Source organism: Amblyomma mixtum, chromosome 8, assembly GCF_055824585.1.
Source record: "Amblyomma mixtum isolate Tamu chromosome 8, ASM5582458v1, whole genome shotgun sequence".
NCBI lineage: Eukaryota > Metazoa > Arthropoda > Arachnida > Ixodida > Ixodidae > Amblyomma > Amblyomma mixtum.
In genome coordinates, this window is record NC_143019.1 from 90,149,114 (window position 1) to 90,167,406 (window position 18,293).

Consider the following 18,293-nt stretch of genomic DNA (forward strand, 5'->3'; position numbering starts at 1 on the left):
CGTATAGTGATGCTCCAAGTAAGTTGGTCAAAGTTTAGTTAATTGCTTACTTAACCAATTAGCCTAATTCACCTTTCTAGTCAGACCAGATGAATAAATAAAACCGAGTAGGAAATTGGCCGAGCTCGGGAATCGAACCCCGGTCTGCGGCGTGCGAGACGAGCACGCTACCACTCCGCCATGCCAGCTCGATGGTTTGGAATGAACAGAGGCGCGTATAGTGTGTAAGTGATTGTGCGCAGTGGCCGCTCGCGCGCACTTATTTTCGGACAATGCTTGGACATTAGCGCGCGAGCGGCGCGAACTTGATTACTTTTGTATTTTGTAAATAGTGTACAAAGCTCTCCGCTGTCCTTTCTTGCTGTCGCTCCCCTCTATACTTCTCCTCACTATCCTCTCTCTTTCCCTTTCGTTTCCGCCGGCTGCAGCTCGGGTGCTTAAGATATTAGATAGCAATTGCCGCGGCCGGCAACACTCTTTTGCTTCACTTTTTTTTTCTTTTTTTTTTAATAAACCACTACCACCACCACCGTATAGTGAACACGGTGTCTTCGTTCTCTCCCATCTTCCTCCCTTCCCGTTACGGCGAGGTTTAGGTGTCCACCAAGGTATGAGAGCCAGATATATTTCGTTTCCTCAAAAACCAATTTACCGACGAGCAAGGAGTAGAGCCGAACGGGCGATGGCGTTCAATGGTCTCCCTGGCAGCGTTGCAAGGCGCTGTCGCGTTCCGCTCTTAGAGGCGAAGCTTAACACCTTAACCACACATTAGTGACGCAAGCAGCGGCACCGCGTTTAAGGCTTTCGCCTCACCGCACTTTAGGTGAACAAAGTGCCCCCTCATTTTTTTTTTCTCTTTGCACTGCCTGGGCTCGTTCCCCGATGATGATTCACTTCTGCCCGAACTGCATCCGTCCAAACACGCCGGCAGGAAACGTGCCACAAGCCAGCTGAACATTTTTTTTGTCCTTGCGTCGTGCAGCTGCGGCGAGCGGGTGTTCGTTCAGACCTTCACGTGTGCACGATGTCGTGGTGGTTGTGTTCAGCGTAACCTCGTGTTTTTTAGTCCCAGTCAAACTCGCAGCGGATGTGAGCGGAGTGCGCTTGCTTAAAACTTTTACCTCGCTTTTGCAAGCTTCTGCTGCTGAGCCACCACATCGCCACCAGAGAATTCGAATAGGTGAGTTCGTGTTGCTTGTATACGCCATGGTGTAAGGAAGATGTGGAAACTTAAAACCGTGAAACCTCTAGGTTTGGTTTATTGTATTTAACGTCTCAAAGCGACTCAGGCTATGAGGGACGCCGTAGTGATGGGCTTCGGAAATTTCGACCACCTGGGGTTCTTTAACGGGCACTGACATCGCACAGTGAAGCCTCTGGAGACTGGCCGAAGAATTAAGTGTGAAGACTCCAATATTAGCAGCGTATGCTACAAAGACACACCAGTAAGCAGGGAACAGATAACCCAGCACTGCAGCTACAACAGTTCTGCAAATACAAAGAGACTCCTCAAGACTATAGCTGAGAGTTAAAAAAATATCTCGGCCAAACGAGACGTGACACCTCCTCATTCATTTACGGCTTCTACGTCACTTTCAGTCACTGTATTATTATTTATTTCATCCTTTATCGTGAGCCGCGCAGCGTACATTCTTTATTGAGTTTTCTGTAACGTGGGAAATAACAACCGCAAATTTTGATGGATATTGAATGTACTGAAGCGCTGAGCGAAAGTTATGACTCATGGAGAAAGTTAACGGTGGTCTACTGTCGGTGGCTTTCGCTCGCGGTGCTGTTTTGTCAGCTTCAAATGCGACGTTTTAGAGCATGCAGCATCATAATCAGCGGTAAATGAAACCGTGATCCTTATATATGCCTTGTTATAGCTAGAAAACCTACACCGACATATTTGCCTGCTCTTTGGGATAAGGCAGCGTGGTCGTTCTCTGCATGAAAGCAAACAGCCACATGAATGTTGAATCTGGCGATTTCGATGTTGTCTAAAAGGATATTAATGTGCATTCAATATCGCAAAACTCACTGCGCAAACCTGGCGGGCTTTTGACATTAAGCAAAACGGTGTGATGGAGCATAGCGCTAATCTTGTTTGTCTTTCGTCGTCACCATCACCATCTGCCTAACTGGGTCAACTCGTCAACAAAAGCATCTGCCATATTCTTCTCGTAAACCCAGTACTGCTTTCTAGCGACTCCTTAATTTTTCTCAGTAATATGAAACAAAGTTACGTCTAACCAAACCACCGTTGTTTTTTGTTCTTTGTTTAAGTGTACCTTTGTTATTTCACATTTACGTTTTTGTACACATCTTGTGCGCCTAAATTTTTGGGTAGCTGCACGGAAAACTGCGCCATGTCATAACTTCTTTTAAGTATCATTTAAAATTCTTTTAACCTCGATAGGTAAAGAGGCGCGAGGCGCCGCGTTTTATGAAAGCCGAGTGTACGAAATAAAAAAAAGAAAGAGAAGAGCACACATGCAGCGAGCACACACATGTACAGATAACGTGCACAGATGCAGCTCGAAACAAACGGGGCAGCGAGTGGTGCTAGAGGCATAGGCTTACAGAAAGGAAAACATGCCGATTCACAGAGAAGAGTGTTGTGTGATTAGAATTTGATTTCTTGCATATTTGACACCAATGTTTTGAACTCCTGAGAGGCAAATGTCCGCGTTCTTGCTTCGCGCCGTCAGCACGGCAGTTATTAGTATGTAATGCATTCTTTGTATTACAATTTAATGTTGAACTCCAGCACAATAATTGAGTTGCTGCTGGAACACCATGAGACAGCTTAACACAAGCCTGTTCTTCAAGTTTATGATACTGAGCCATAGAGGCGATACAGGACACAATACGTTCGGTGACACAGCGAGGCGTTAAAGAAATCTCCGTCTAGAATTCGAAATCTTGCAAAACGTGGAGAAAACATTTCGTGCATAAGCTAAGTTCACAGCGAAGATTAACCTGAGCTGTGTGTCTCGCTTCCAGCTGCGCGTATTGACTACTCAATTGCTGGTCCATTACGAGCAATATTTCCTCATCATTTGTCGTGTTGCACCTATGAGGAAACATCTATATTTTGCATTTTAGAGTGATCACTTCTGAAACAGTTTCCTCGGGGCAAACGGCCTCGATGGGACAGTCGCATATCGTAATGAAAACTACCACTTTCATTCATTGGCAATACAATGATATGGTTTAAGATGGTCGCCAAGAAAACGGCAATGCTAACAAGATATATCTCAGCCTAAGGCGCTCCTGTACGTGGCACCAAGAACTTTTAAACGCAGGCATGGCTTTTTAAAAAGTAAACTTCATAACGCTGAACGAGATGCTAAACAGAAAGCTTAGAAAACCGTAACCAGACTGTCTTGGAACACGCGGATATATACTGAGATACTCAACAACACTGTAAACTAGAACGAGTTCAAAGGAATGCACTTAGACTTATTTTTGCGCCTACCAACTGCGCCAAGTAACAGCTGTTCTTGCTAGGGCAGAACTTCGATCACTGGCCACGAGAAGAAAGGTAGCCTGCCTGAAGTTCCTTTATTGTCGCTATTAAAATAAAATAATCCCGTATTCTGGCTTGTACCTGCGACTTCGCGGAAGACTATCACTTCGCATCAATAACCCTTATCATATTACGCCCTTTACAACAAGAGTTGATGTTTGTAAACATTGTTTCCTTCCAAAAAATATAACCTGCATTCAGAAGACACTACATCAACAGCAAAATTTTATGAAAAAAATCGACAATATCAGCTGCGTAAATGTTGTCAGGGCGTTTTTCTTTAATCGGCTTAACGGTATTTTTTTAATACTCAAATATTTCATTGTACTACATCTCACCTTGTATGCTGTGTGAACTGGAAATTCTTCATTGGTGTTGCTGTTTTATTCATCTGATTCCTCCCTGTAACATTGCCAAGTGGCAATAGTATTTGTTGTATAAATAAATTTAGAGAATGTTCCACCGGTCCTATCGGGTAAGGTGGCCCAGGGACAGCGAGGAGATGAAATAGGACTGCCAGTCGCGCGGTTTAGTGCAGGTTTATAAGGAAGAAATCAAGCAGGTAAAATGAGGGGCTAACGAAAGAGGCAAAAAAAAAAGCAATGTTATTGTCGCTTCCTTCTTTTGGCCTTCGTCTTTTGCACTGGTAGGTCTTAGCACTGAAATGAGAAATGGAGGTGGCAATGCCATTATCGAAGTGCGACTGGTTTGGTGCAGGCACGCCAAAATCTACGGAAGATGGTTTTTAGGCGCTAATTCTCGAACTGTTTCTTATTTTAGCGACCATCTAGACAAGTCAGGACCATGTTGCTGGACAACATGTGCAAGCTGGTGGACGGCTTCCTCGTCAACGACTTCCTGCATGACGACAACGTGCGCTCGGCGCTCAACTACAAAGCGAAGCCCGGAGACTTGTTCGTCGTGAGCTACCCTAAGTGTGGAACAACGTGGACACAGTATATCTCATTCTGCATCCTCAACAAGGGCCAACCTCCGGAAGACTACACTGACTTCATGCTGCGGTCCCCATTCATGGAGCTTCTGGGCGCGGAGTCGGTGCACCGGATGTCTGGTCCAGGAGCCATAAAAACGCACATCCCCTTCGACCGGCAGCCATATCACCCGGAAAGCAAGTAGGTGCCACAACAATATTTTAGGATATTTTAGACGCCCTGTCTACTAGTTTGACTGCATGCTAAAGATGACATAACCTCCACTTTCCACTCTTTTTAGCCAACCCGATTATTATTGCTCTTTATAAATGCTAGCTTCCGTACATCTACTACTCCTCTCTGGAAGAGCATAACAATGCCGTTTTGGAAATTTTGTTACTCCCAAATCTTTCTAACATTGTATAGCACTGATTACATTGCGCATAGAAATGAACGTTTTCTTAATCAGAAAAGGCCACCGCACGTTTAGAGTTATCGTCGTGCGAATATCTCCAAAACACTTCAGCATGTCGCAGCGTTTCAGCAAGTATTGGCAGGTGTGCGGGATATTTGTTACCTTTGATCCGCTCCACTGACATTATCGCTGGGGCGATCTGCAGAGATCTGCAGTAGGATACGTGTTGCCCAAGCATGATCCGCGCCAGCCACGGGCGGCGGGTGCGCTGGGTTTTTGGTGTTGGGTTTCGGCGATCGAAATGTTGAAGTAGACCGGTGAAATAAGCAATAAAGATGTGCAGAGGTGTGGTCTTAGTGGAGTGGGCTGTGCGGCACTGACAGTTTCGTAAGTTTTGAAATCGCCGGATTGAATAAATAGCCGTGGTGTGTGTGTGTGTGGGGGGGGGGGGGAGGGGCGTATTGCGACCTGCGTGGAGGACTCAAGCAACGATTACCGCAGGATTTCGCTGAAAAGCATCCATAGACCAAACACGAACAGCATTTGACGCGCTATACACATGTTGCTAAATTGAGGCACTCCAGCTACTATTTCGCGGCGTGCATCATTTTTAATACGCTTCTCATCTGCTATCTTATCTTCAAGGCAGAATCCACGAAAGAGCAAAAATTATTTCGGCGCCATTAATAACTGAGGATTCCATTCCAGATTGCCCATTGAAAGTAGCTTTTATGTTCGCAAAACAGTACTTGGTATCTTCTATTGGAGTGCTAAATAAGAATAAAATTCCGAAGAGCATCCATTTCGAACAGCCAGGGCATGGCCAGGAAAACGAACGCGTGTACATGAAGTCGGCTAAAAGTGTAATGCTACATGAGAGGCTACGCCTACCGTAGCTGTGGGTTCTGCTTTTGCATCGTGAAAAATAGAATGAAATTCACCGCTGTTTCGTCCTCATCTTTAATTCCGATTTATTCCAAAGAAAATGCATTGGGCTTTACTGGAATGTTAATACAGTTTACTGCTTTAAGACATTTCATTTCTTCACATAGATTTTTCGCTCATGCATAAAGAGTTCTGCTATGCTGTTTCTCAAGGCCGCATATTATTTTTGCATGCAGCCCTGAAACCAACGATTTGCACTTCATATTTCGGTGGTAGGCTGTTTGCTCGATAGAGAAAATTAGTGAAGTGCAACAGCACTGTAACCCAAAATGTCAGATTACTCCCATGTATGTGTGTCCGAAGCCTAATCCTATGTGGCCATCTCAGGGTGGCAGATGGGCTATCTAAGTCACTGGACCGTGTGGTGCCATCAAAACATGCCCATCGGAATGTGAGCAAACTCCCCACCGTTGGCACATGACAGTTCAATTAATGTTTGTTCGGGAGAGTTGCTCTGAAAAAGCAACATGAGTCTCATATGCCCCATTAATGGCAGCATCTGCTGTCGTTGGGCTGTGGCGTTTCGCTCAACCACTGTACCTCTGTGCCAGAAGCCCTGTGAGGGCTCCCCGCGATTTGATAATGTGAAGCGTGACATTCCGCGCATACCGGCATTGATCCAATACCTTACCGCGTTATAGCGTTGGGACGGTACTGGCGAGACCCCCTTCAGTTTCTAGCGCGCTAGCGCTTAGAGTGGCAGTTCCCCGCATTTAGCCGTTGTGTATTTATAAGTATAAAGCCTGCTTTTGGTAGATAACATGTGACAACCTGCCCAGGTGTGTAAGTATAGTAGTGAACAATCAGATATGATATTTCTGTTTTTGGAATATAACATTTTTTACCGCACTAAGAACTGTGCACGGGCTTAGTGGTACAACTATCGGAATCGGATTATGGCTCGTCTAGTCCGACACTCTGCCACCTTTGGCTCAGTCGCTCATAAATACCGGTCTTCAAACTGGACTGTGCTATCTGCTTGCGTGGTTGAAGTACTGAGAGCGCATGAAACGTGAACCACCCACCGTAACAAACGGCGGTGCCACCGGTATTCTCGGCGTCTAATGGCGCCCGCAAGCTTTCTATAGGTTTGTAAGCGCGGTGCTTACCGTAGGACGCAGCCACATAGCACAGATCAATAAAATATAATCTCCTTATAATCTTGTTAAAAATGCTAATATAGCTTGAAATTTTTTGCATTGTTACTGCCATTCTGCTATTCATGAGCGCATAATATTCCTCATTCAGAATATCTCGTTCCAAGAAAATGAGTTTATATTTAATAATTAGTAACCATTCCTAAGACTCAGCTTGAAGCTGTCTTTTAGGCACGCACTCTTCACTCAAAAAACACCGACATGCCACTAATCGTTCCCCTGTTTCTGTTTTAAGAAGGATAAACGACGATTATAATCACGGCTATGTCAATTTATTACGCGCAGGAAATGAAGTTATTTACTTATGCAGTCGTGGTTGATTTCGTATTTTCCAAAGTTTTCGTTGTTGCATTGATGTGCTGCCCTGAAGGCACCAGCTAGACCAGCAATTTTGGGTCGCCGATCAAATTTAAGAGTTACGATACAAATCATCGGCATTACTCAAGGAAAAAAAGTGTTTGCAACGTGCACAAAAAGTAGTTGATAAGTGGTGAATACCTAGAGCCGCGATAATTTTAGCTCATCGGCAGGCAACGGTACGGTCTTTACTAGCGTACGGGTAGAACATTTGGGGCGGCAAAGGCCCTCTGTACTCTACGAAAATGTAATATTCACTTTTGTTCGGAGACATGTTCAGTAAACAAAAGCGCTTCGGATTTCTAATCAGCTTAGGAAAGAAACATTCTCTACAAGAATATATAGAGTAACTCACAGGATATCTGCCGAGTTTACTTGTGGTTTATTTGTGCGAAAACTTTTCAATTATAAGGAAAACACCATGCATGAATGCTCACGTCACAGAAAAAGCAAGCCATCTAATTGTACACGATAAGCGCTACAAATTCTACTGTTCAAAAATGATCATCTGTTGTTCTCCATCTTTAGAAATGTCAGGTGAAATTTAAGGTATTTTTGGTAAAACATCAAACACTCTTCCTGTTTCCTTTTTCCATCTCAGGTACATTTACGTCACACGGAATCCATACGATTGCTGCGTGTCCTACTTCCACCACGTCCGAGATTCACCCGTCTACAACTATACCGAAGCCACATTCGACATGTTTCTAGACGTCTTTGTCCAGGGCAAGGTCAGCTGCGGAGATTACTTTGACCACCTGCTATCATGGTACGAGCATCGAAATGATCCCAATGTCCTCCTGATCACCTACGAGGAACTGAAAGAGGACACGGCCGCGTCCGTGCTCCAGATAGCAGACTTCATTGGAAATCAGTACGGCGAAGAACTGCGTCGCGACGCTGCCCTGTATGCTAAGATCACCGACATGGTGAGCGCTTCAAGCATGCGCAAGGCGTTCAGCGAAGGCATCAAGTCTATTATACCGAGTCTGCTGGCTCTCCCACCGGAGAAGGCATTGAAATCGGTTGAGGTCTACCGAAAAGTATTGAATAGAAAGCGCATGACCTCTGCGAAGAGTGAATTCATACGAAAAGGCGTCGTTGGTGATTGGAGGAACTACTTCAGGCCAGAACACATCGAAAAGATGAAGGCTTTCATCGCACTGAAGACACAAGGCAGTGATGTTATGCAACTGTGGGCTGATGCAGGGCTTCCATGAGGCTGAAGATTGACCACCGTGGTCTGCCATGCAGGCAAAGCCGTTTCATGCTTACTCACATTTTATCTGGTGAAAATAAAGCAAAGAAGGAACAGTAACAAAAAATGGTTGGTTAAAGTACTCATTGAAGCCGTTAGTTGACCCAGAAGTTGTCATAGGAACGTAAAACTTGTATCTGCTTGGTAGGCTGGGTATCTAATCTACTAACCAAGCTTGGTAAGCAGGGTTGTTGGGATTTTGCTTTAGAGGAGCAATGTGTGTGCTAGACTAAAAGATTCCGTCTAGCATTGTTGCAGCTGTATTACGACCATGCCTGCTTTGACCACGAAGCCTGATGACCGGATGTCGCGGTTGCCGATGTTTCTCGCTTTCTTCTTCCTCTTTCATTTCTTCTCCGGTTACATCCCGAAATTACCGATCATGCTTACGGCTATCAGTAATACGATCGTTATACACCTTCTCGTTATAACAGACATGTTAGCGGTGTTTAACGAAACTTCAAGTGAGTCATGAGATGCCTTCTAGGTAGGACCCTGATATTCTTCTACATATTCACGCCTTTTGTCTTCATTGACATCGCAGATAACATATGTACGCTAGGATGTCGGCATCATCAAATTGCGGGCAAGGTGCAAGTTGCGATTACGTTACATCTTCTAGAGCTCAGCAGCCTAAGGCCACTGTTGCTGTGCCACCGCAACCGGTCTGAATATTTACACATGCATAATTGTTTTTTGAAGCTCTAGCATTCAGCTACAGCCGCAGCAGGTTGCATAATCTGCTCGGTTGTATCTCGGTAACGGCTTCCAAGATTGTTCGTTGAATGAAATTATCAAGCCCTCCTAGTCATTATCCTAGTCCAGCCATGCAGGACGCAACACCTGCAAGATGTGTTTTGCGAATATATATTATAGAACGATTGCATATATTCTTCGCACATTTGACAATGAGTTCGCCCAGCTTAGGACGCACAGAAAATCATGTACTGTAGAAACAGTACCGGCAGAAATAGAGATCTCGGAAATTGTCTATCACGAGGGAATTCCAAGCGAGTGTATCCGTTAGCGGAACTAACGTATTTAACGTTTTTCAGAGTCACTTTCTTACTGACTGTAGAGAACCGCTTTTATACAATAATCAATGCAGACGCAAATAAAAGTGTGCACACTTCTTTTGTAACTGCGATCGTTCATTTTTAGTTCTGTAGGTAGGTACTCAGGGTTGTACGCGTCCCTAATTGCTGCGGTCGTCGGCAGATCACTTTCTGTTTCTTTCTGCATCCGCTCCGGTATCCTACCTCATGACATTCGACGACTTTTCATCGGCTTCAATCCCTCTGCAGGGCATTGCGACATCGTCAAGTCAGAATGCCACCGTTAGGCACGCCTTCTGAGAGTGCTACTAGCCGTGTAACTGCAGCGTGCACTGGAACCTAGTGCCTCTAAGCGCCAACTTTGTGAGCATCTGTTACTGGCTGACCGAAGAACTGAAGCCCTCTGGCAAGTTCAGCTCAAGATCTTCGCTCCAGTGGCCTTCCTAGTGCTCGAGCAAAGACAACAAAGTGTTCATCCCTGACGGTGCATCGCTTCTCCAAGACATCATTCGGGTGAGGGACCTCGGCCCTAAGTTTCCAACAGTCTCCGAAGTCTCCGTATGAACTGTTCTCTATGGTGGCGCGTATCCCGTCTCGCCGACGAAGAGGACACCAGCTCGAGGTTGTCTCGATCGGGCTCAGGTCTCATTTTCCATGGTGTTGTGTGATTCGTTCAGTCGTTACTTAGCGCTCGTGGTGTATGTTGTGTCTTCGTCTGTCGTCTCTTTTTCGCGTTCCTGTTGTCATGGATCATCGGTAGCAACTCGTCCACATTTGCAATTTTGTCAACTATATTTGGTTCTCTCTATCAGTGCATCGTCAGTTAAAGAATGTAAATTCCCGCCTCGTCCTTGGTAGGAGAGCATTGTAAAAATTAAACTGTAATGGCCTGTAAGCTCCAGCTGCCTGTAATTTGGCGTCGATACTGCATACATTTGTAAATTATATTCTCTAAGTTGGAACCCTGCTGGTATTGGATATGTGTGGTGGCTTCGTATGTAAAATGGTAAATTACTTTTGCTGAGTTTCCAACCTACGGGTATCGGATGTCTGCAACCGATTCGTATATAAAGTGGCGCACACACACCAACAACAAAGAAATCAAGGAAAGTTGTTTTCTTATTCCTAGCTTTAAAAAACTGCACTAACAGCTGTAGAACAGTGAGAAGCCGTCATCCCATCCCTTCAACAATTTTACGCACAGGCGAGTCTCAGGATATGGGCTGTCCAGTATATCTTTGCTGGAGCTTAAGCCAGTTTTCATCCGTACAGACCGTGTAACCGCAAGCATAGTTCCATGTGACAAAGCTTTCAATTGTGCGCACAATTAGGCAGAATTCCGAAGCGCCCTCACCATGTATTACCGTACTTTCTACAAAGAGCAGCTCTGTTGATTAACATGTGCTTGATCCAGCTACAGGATAGCGGACAAGCGACGATAACAGGACGCGGTAAACAGACCTGCACTAGGGACAGAACGAGAGACAAAAACGTGACACATGGACGCCAATTGCACCGGATACGATCGCTCATAAAACAGCGGATGCACAGATGGTGGTTTCCTGTGTCAGGGTTCTGCACTCGAAAATGAGACCCCCAGCCGTTCAGTCCCGATGAAGTGGCTGCATGTTGGAACGAAAAAAAGCACACGAGCCCTGCAAACACAGGCACACTACTGAAGTACACGTATATGTGCGAAAACGCAGTTAGAAACACTAAGCACTTTGGATTCTGTGAGTTGTACCAATAACGGCTCAGGATGTGGTTAGATATTCTGACAACGTCACTATAGCAGTCACCTACTCTATATAAGGAGAGTATCTACTAGAGCTAAAAGAAGGGTAAAACTCTCGCAGCCTCTCTATATTTTGTTTGCTCAAAGTATCACGCGGCAGAAAGTCTACAGGCGATGGTGTGTTTATCTTAGCTAAATAATTTTTTACGCTTCACTGCAGTTTACACGAGAATCAACGAGCATGAGTCAGTTGGGTGCAGGCTCACCACTCCCAATAAAGGAACGATAGATTTGGGCGTATTGTACTGTCCACCAAGCGCACGGCCATAAGTTATCTAATCATTTCACAACATGCTGGGTTCGCTTCCTGATGGTCGTATTTCGTTAGCAAGAAGCTAATTTTCTAAACTTGAACTAAGGCTACAGCACGCATTAAGACGAAACTACTTCAACATTTTTTCATAAGGCTTGCAAATCTGGGCTTCCACAATACGTTGTTGAAACAAATAACACCACAAGCGTGTTATTCTGTAATGACCCGAATGTTTTTCATCACATTGGTGTTTCACCTGGAATAAATGATCATAAAATTGTAACCGCAATAGTTGCTCTACCAAAATTAATTCCTGTTAGCCTTAGAACCCAAATGGCTCAGGCTTCCAGGTCAAATTATAATGTAATCAATCTGGGTTTAGAGGCGGAATTTCAAGCTCAGACAAAATTAATCTGAGAGCGCAGACTTTGTGGAATTCTTTTAAAAGCGTGATGTCATCACTGATAACGGAAAATCGTTCCTATCAAACACATCTCAGACATGCATTCACAAAAGACACTAAAGCGCCCAGCCAACATGCCGACTTTTTGTCCTCCTTCAGTGTATTTCTACTGCACTGACCTCTGCTGTATGTTCTAACTTCAATCTCGCTGACCCTGCTGTTTTAAGAAAACACTTGTATCATGTTTCCTTTATTCCGTGTCTCCTCTTTCCGCGCTTCAGTATCCATTATGAATCTAGACCAACACCGTGTCTCGTCTTTTTGCTCTTTATTATTCACTATGTTCCTGCCCTTGTTTAGTTCTCTGTTTCATCTGTCATGACACACTGCTCATTTGGCGACCCTCCCACTGTTTTAAGCATGAAATGCTTTTAGCTCCCGTTGTCGGCAGTGTGGTGACGTCACGCCGAGACCAAGAGCCATCATCCGGCCTCTGAAACGAGAACATCCGGGCACCGTACGAGACTTAACGAGATTTAACGAGACTCTCTAAGCTCTCCTACGTGACCGGCATGCAAGCGCCGGTTGGTCTCCAAACGAGTCACAAAAATAACTGCTGCCAGTGCCTTCTCAATGTTTATCAAGATATCAGTCGAGCTGTGCGTTTGATATGCACGGAATTATAATTTCCGATTTCTAATAACGCGTGCAAAAAGCGCATACATGCCACAATATTTAAGCATAAAATGCTTTACGGTGCGGTTCGGGGGTCCACCGCGATGACAGAGAATTACTGCGCCATTTCCTGTCCTCAAAAAACGTTGCGTTCAAAGGGCAAGGCATCGCGCCGAACGGGTGGTGGCGTTCCTACCTTCCTGATGTAGGAACGCCACCACCCGTTCGGCGCGATGCCTTGCCCTTTGAACGCAATGTTTTTTGAGGACAGGAAATGGCGCAGTAATTCTCTGTCATCGCGGTGGACCCCCGAACCGCACCGTAAAGCATTTTATGCTTAAATATTGTGGCATGTATGCGCTTTTTGCACGCGTTATTAGAAATCGGAAATTATAATTCCGTGCATTATCAAACGACTGATATCTTGATAAACATTGAGAAGGCACTGGCAGCAGTTATTTTTTGTGACTCGTTTGGAGACCAACCGGCCGTGCTGCCAGTGTTATGGACCTTCGGAACATAAATACTTGAGTGCAGTGGGGTCGTGCGGGGACCCTGGGGCGTGCCCCGAAGTCCTCTGTAATTAAAGTTTTTTCTCTCTCTCTCTCTCTCTCTTCCTACCTTCCTGTAAGGTGCGGCTCGGGTGTCCACCGAGATGGCAGAGAATTACTGCTTAATTTCCTTTCCTCAAAAAGCGTCGCGTTCAAATGAGGAGGCATCACGCCGAACGGGTGGTGGCGTTCCGCGGACTGCCTGGCAGTGCTACAACACGCTGTCGCGTTCCACTCCTAAAGGCGAAGCTTAAGCGTCATTAATTAGCAGTTTATTAGTATTTAGACATTAATCAGTCATTGCACACTAATCAGTAATTTGTCATTACTTCGTCATGAATTATGTGTGGTGGTGGTGGAAAACATTTATTTACACATGCACTACTGGAGGTATTGCATGAGCTGACCCAGAGGAGGCCAGCCCTTACAAGTACTAGGTGGAGGTCCCTAGTTCGGGACCCCAGTGGCGTCGGCCGCAGCCCGGGCTCGCGCGACCAAGGCCCGTTGGGCCTGCAGGTCAGAGCAGCCGAGCAGGGTCGCCTCCCAGTCCTCCCGGGTTGGGTTGGGGTGAGGGGGGATAGCAGGGTTGGAGGGGCAGGCCCACACCATGTGGGAAATGTCCGAAGACTTCTCCGCACAGTGCAGACAGCTGCCCGAGAAAGAAGGGTCGAAGTGTTTGAGAGCTGCCGGGCACAGCAAAGTATTGGTATACAGGCGAAGCAAAAGCTGCTCCTCCGCCTTTGAGAGAGCTTTACACGGGCGGGGATAAAGACCATGGCCAGATTGATAATGTAAAACAATGTCTTTAAAGGAGTAAGCGGGAGTGAATTCGAGTTCCTGATCGTCGGGGTCGGAGGGGAATGTCCGGTGAGAGAGCGCGCGGGCGGCGGCGTCAGCTGCCTCATTTCCCTCAAGGCCCATGTGAGCAGGAGCCCAAACGATACGCCGGTGCGCGGGGTCCCCGGTGTAGACGCTGTTTTGGAGAATGCGGTAGGCTAGATATGGTACCCAGCTCTGCTCGACGTTCCGACATGCCCCTCGCGAGTCGGAAATAATTGTTCTTGAATTGGAATCAGATGCAGCCAACGCAATGGCGACCTCCTCCGCGTGTGTTATGTCACGGGCTCGGAAAGTAAGGCCGTTCACTGTTTTGGATTGGTGGACGACTGGGGCTGTGTACCATCCCCCATGGTGGGGGCCTGAGGCATCCACGTAGAATACGCCTGGTTTCGATCCATAGTGGCGGGCCAGGGCTTCCGCCCGCGCCAGGCGCCGGCCAATATGGTCCTCACGATTCATGTTCGCGGGAAGAGGGCGCACGTGGAGGGCGCATCCCCACTGGGATGGAATACGTACGCGCTCTTTCGATGGAGGCGAAACGCAAAAGGCAGATTTGCAGAAAGAAATGTTTACGCTTGCTAGTGGTGAATTTCTTGATGTACGGAACGAGCGCAAATGTTCTCTTGGTTCATTTGCGTTCAATAAAGGATTGAAGCAGGAAATAAAATAGAAAAATATTTTACGTAGCATATGCTCAAATGCTGAAAAGCTGCAAAAAAAAAAATTCTGCATTTGTCTAAAAGGCCAGTCCACTTTCGACCGTTCCGCGTAGTAGCACCAAGGTATGCACGAGGAGTCCTTGGCTTCGTGACTGGTTCCTACATGGAAGTGGCCGTCGTGTCTAATGCGCAGGCGCGCCAAATGGAATGAAAGGCGTGCGCTGCAACCTACGCGTGAGCAATTTATTTATTTATTTTTCATGTGATTTTTTTTACTGCACGTCATTTTAATGCTGTACCCAGTCGCCTGCTATAATCCTTCGGCGTTGCAGGGGTGTATTCAAAATAGACAAGTTGCATGTTATCATCAGTAGTAATCGTGAAAACTCCGATCCAGGGCCGAATGCAGCGTCACAGACTATGTGCCTGCGATGCATATCAGCATGACCGCTTCTTCCCAAACGAGTGATCTGGATAGCGGTATTCGTTTTCACATAATGGTACCTTGGTTCGGCAGAGAGATTTATCATGTTTCAATTCACCTAAACTGCATTACCTGCGCCAGTAATTCCAATCGGAGCCCATGGCGACCTGTACCTTGGTTTTTCTAGCCGTACCAAGTTATAGTTTTGAATTTTAGGTGTGCAACTGCAAAGGGGGTGTAAACGCTATTTTGTTAATATTTCTTAGGAACTCAAATGGGAAGTGGTGGTTGTGGGTGTGGCGAGAATTCTGAGCACTTCTCTTTGCTGAATTGGTACATATATACCGTAGCGAACCACGACGGCCGCGCCTGACACCACATAGGCAGATCATTGACGAAGCTCCGATGAAGACGAAGTGCCGATGAAAGACGAAGTGCCGCCGCGCTGCACGAGATCGGTTCAGTTGGGCTGGCCGTCTTCCGCGCTGTCCGCCGTTCTACTCGCCGTTTTGTGTCACCCGTCGTGAACTTCGTCCCTGTTCTATTCGTAAAGAAACCCCCTTTCTGTATATATATATATATATATATATTGTAACAGTTGCTACACTGAAAAGTAACTGCAGCGGCTGAACGAGGGCACCAGAGAAACGGACCTCCACTTCAGCGTCGTCTACTTCTTGCGGCTGCGATCTTTTTCCTCTTCTACGTCCAATCCTCGTGTCACTGCCCCCTCTTCAGGAGCATCGCCCCGATGCGGTGTTACCGTCAGACCGAAGAAAAAGTGTTCAAGAGTTGCCCCACGAGTCTGACATCACGGAATATGACTGCATGCAGCCGGAAAGTCAGTCAGGGGGTCGCTCGTAGTACGGCTTCATTCGCACCACATGCACAACGTCGCTGCGCTTGCCGTTGTGCGATGAACGAGCTGGCGAGGCTGGTGCAACTTCGTACGTTACGTCGCTGAGGCGGCGGACAACAAGGTAAGGGCCGAAGTAGCGGCGCAGTAACTTTTCGGACAGCCCGCGGCGACGAACGGGCGTCCAAACCCACACATAGTCGCCTGGGTTGTAGGTAACGTGGCGGCGTCCAAGGTTGAAGCGGTCAGCATCGATCTGCTGCTGACGATGAATGCGGTGTCTGGCCAGTTGCCGCGCTTCTTCCGCACGCTGAACATAGGTGGCGACGTCGACATCAAGTTCACTCTCACTGTCAGGGGGGTCCACGGGTAGCATAGCATCCAGGGGGGTGGTAACCTGTCGACCGAAGACTAATTCGAACGGAGTGAACTGCGTCGTCTCTTGCTGCGCGGTATTATACGCGAATGTTGCGTATGGAAGAATTTCGTCCCATGTCTTGTGCTCGATATCAATATACATGGAAAGCATGTCGGTCAAGGTCCTGTTGAGGCGTTCCACCAAGCCGTTTGTCTGCGGGTGGTAGGCCGTTGTACGTCTATGGCTGGTGTGCGTGAGCTTGAGTACAGCCTGAGTGAAGCGGGCCGTAAATGCAGCTCCACGGTCAGTAATGATAGCTGCAGGAGCGCCATGACGCAGGACGATGTTGTGGACGAAGAAGTCGGCGACTTCAGCAGCAGTACCGTTTGCAAGTGACGCGGTCTCAGCGTATCGGGTCAAATAATCTGTCGCGACCGCAATCCACCGTTTTCCTTTGGACGACTTCGGAAAAGGGCCGAGGAGGTCTATGCCAATTTGCTGAAAAGGGGTCTTTGGTGGTGCTATGGGCTGCAGAAAGCCTGCTGGCTTTAGAGGAGGAGATTTGCGCCGTTGGCAATCCCGGCATGTTGTTACGTATCTACGCACGGATTGCAGTAAATTGGGCCAGTAATACTTAAGCCGAATCTTTGCCAGTGTGCGACTGACCCCCAAGTGGCCGGCGGATGGTTCATCATGACAAGCGCTTAAGATTTCGGAGCGTAACTGGGATGGCACAACAAGCAGAAACGTCTCCTTGTTGCTGTCAAAGTTGCGCTTGTAGAGGACTCCACGCCGCAGAATGAAGGACTGTAGTCCACGGCGAAACACACGAGGTACATGAGCATTCAAACCCTCCAGATACTTAACGAGTGGCGCCAACTCAGAATCTGCTCGTTGAAGCTGCGCCATACGGGAGATGCTAATGGCACAAAGAGTAGGGCAATCTTCGGTGATGTCTTGCGTAGCCGGTTCCACGGGCGCTCGTGATAAACAGTCCGCGTCTTGGTGCTGCCGACCCGATTTATAGACGACCGTAACGTCGTACTCCTGTAAACGGAGGCTCCATCTAGCCAACCGGCCGGAAGGGTCTTGAATGCTGGCTAGCCAGCATAGCGAGTGATGATCGCTGACAACACGAAACGGTCGGCCGTAGATGTAAGGTCGAAACTTACTCAGAGCCCAGATGACGGCAAGGCACTCCTTTTCTGTCGTCGAATAGTTCCGTTCCGATCGAGAAAGTGTGCGGCTCGCATAAGCAATTACTCGCTCTGCTCCGTTCTGCCACTGTACGAGGATCGTTCCGAGGCCGACATTGCTGGCGTCAGTGTGGACATCAGTCTCTGCATTCTCGTCGAAATGAGCTAGTATTGGTGGACTTTGAAGGCGGCAGCGGAGTTCCTCGAAGGCTGCGTCTTGGGCACTTCCCCATACGAAGGGTGTGTCATCTCGAGTCAAGGCAGTCAATGGCTCAGCTAGGCGAGAAAAATCTTTAACAAAGCGGCGGTAATACGAGCAGAGGCCCAAAAAACGTCGGAGGGCCTTCTTGTCGGTTGGGCGTGGGAAACGGGAGACGGCGGAAGTCTTGTCGGGGTCTGGAAGAACACCTTGTGCGCTAACAACATGTCCTAAGAAACGGAGCTCCTCGAAGGCGAAATGGCATTTCTCTGGCTTGATAGTTAGTTGTGCAGACTGGAGGGCTTGAAGGACAATGCGCAATCGCTGCAAGTGTTGTTCGAAGCTAGACGAAAAGATGACCACGTCGTCCAGGTACACAAGGCACGACTGCCACTTCAAACCAGCTAAAACAGTGTCCATCATGCGTTGAAAT

General features: G+C 47.1%; 1 protein-coding gene across 1 annotated transcript; it reads left to right on the top strand.

Moving 5' to 3' along the window:
* The first annotated feature begins 1,023 nt into the window (after nt 1–1,023).
* Nucleotides 1,024–9,254, top strand: LOC149333457 (sulfotransferase ssu-1-like). The gene is made up of 3 exons (XM_089556058.1): nt 1,024–1,180; nt 4,313–4,665; nt 7,940–9,254. The coding sequence occupies exons 2-3, from the start codon at nt 4,337–4,339 to the stop codon at nt 8,556–8,558; spliced, it is 948 nt and encodes a 315-aa protein (XP_089412184.1). The 5' UTR covers nt 1,024–1,180; nt 4,313–4,336; the 3' UTR covers nt 8,559–9,254.
* Nucleotides 9,255–18,293: the final 9,039 nt, after the last annotated feature.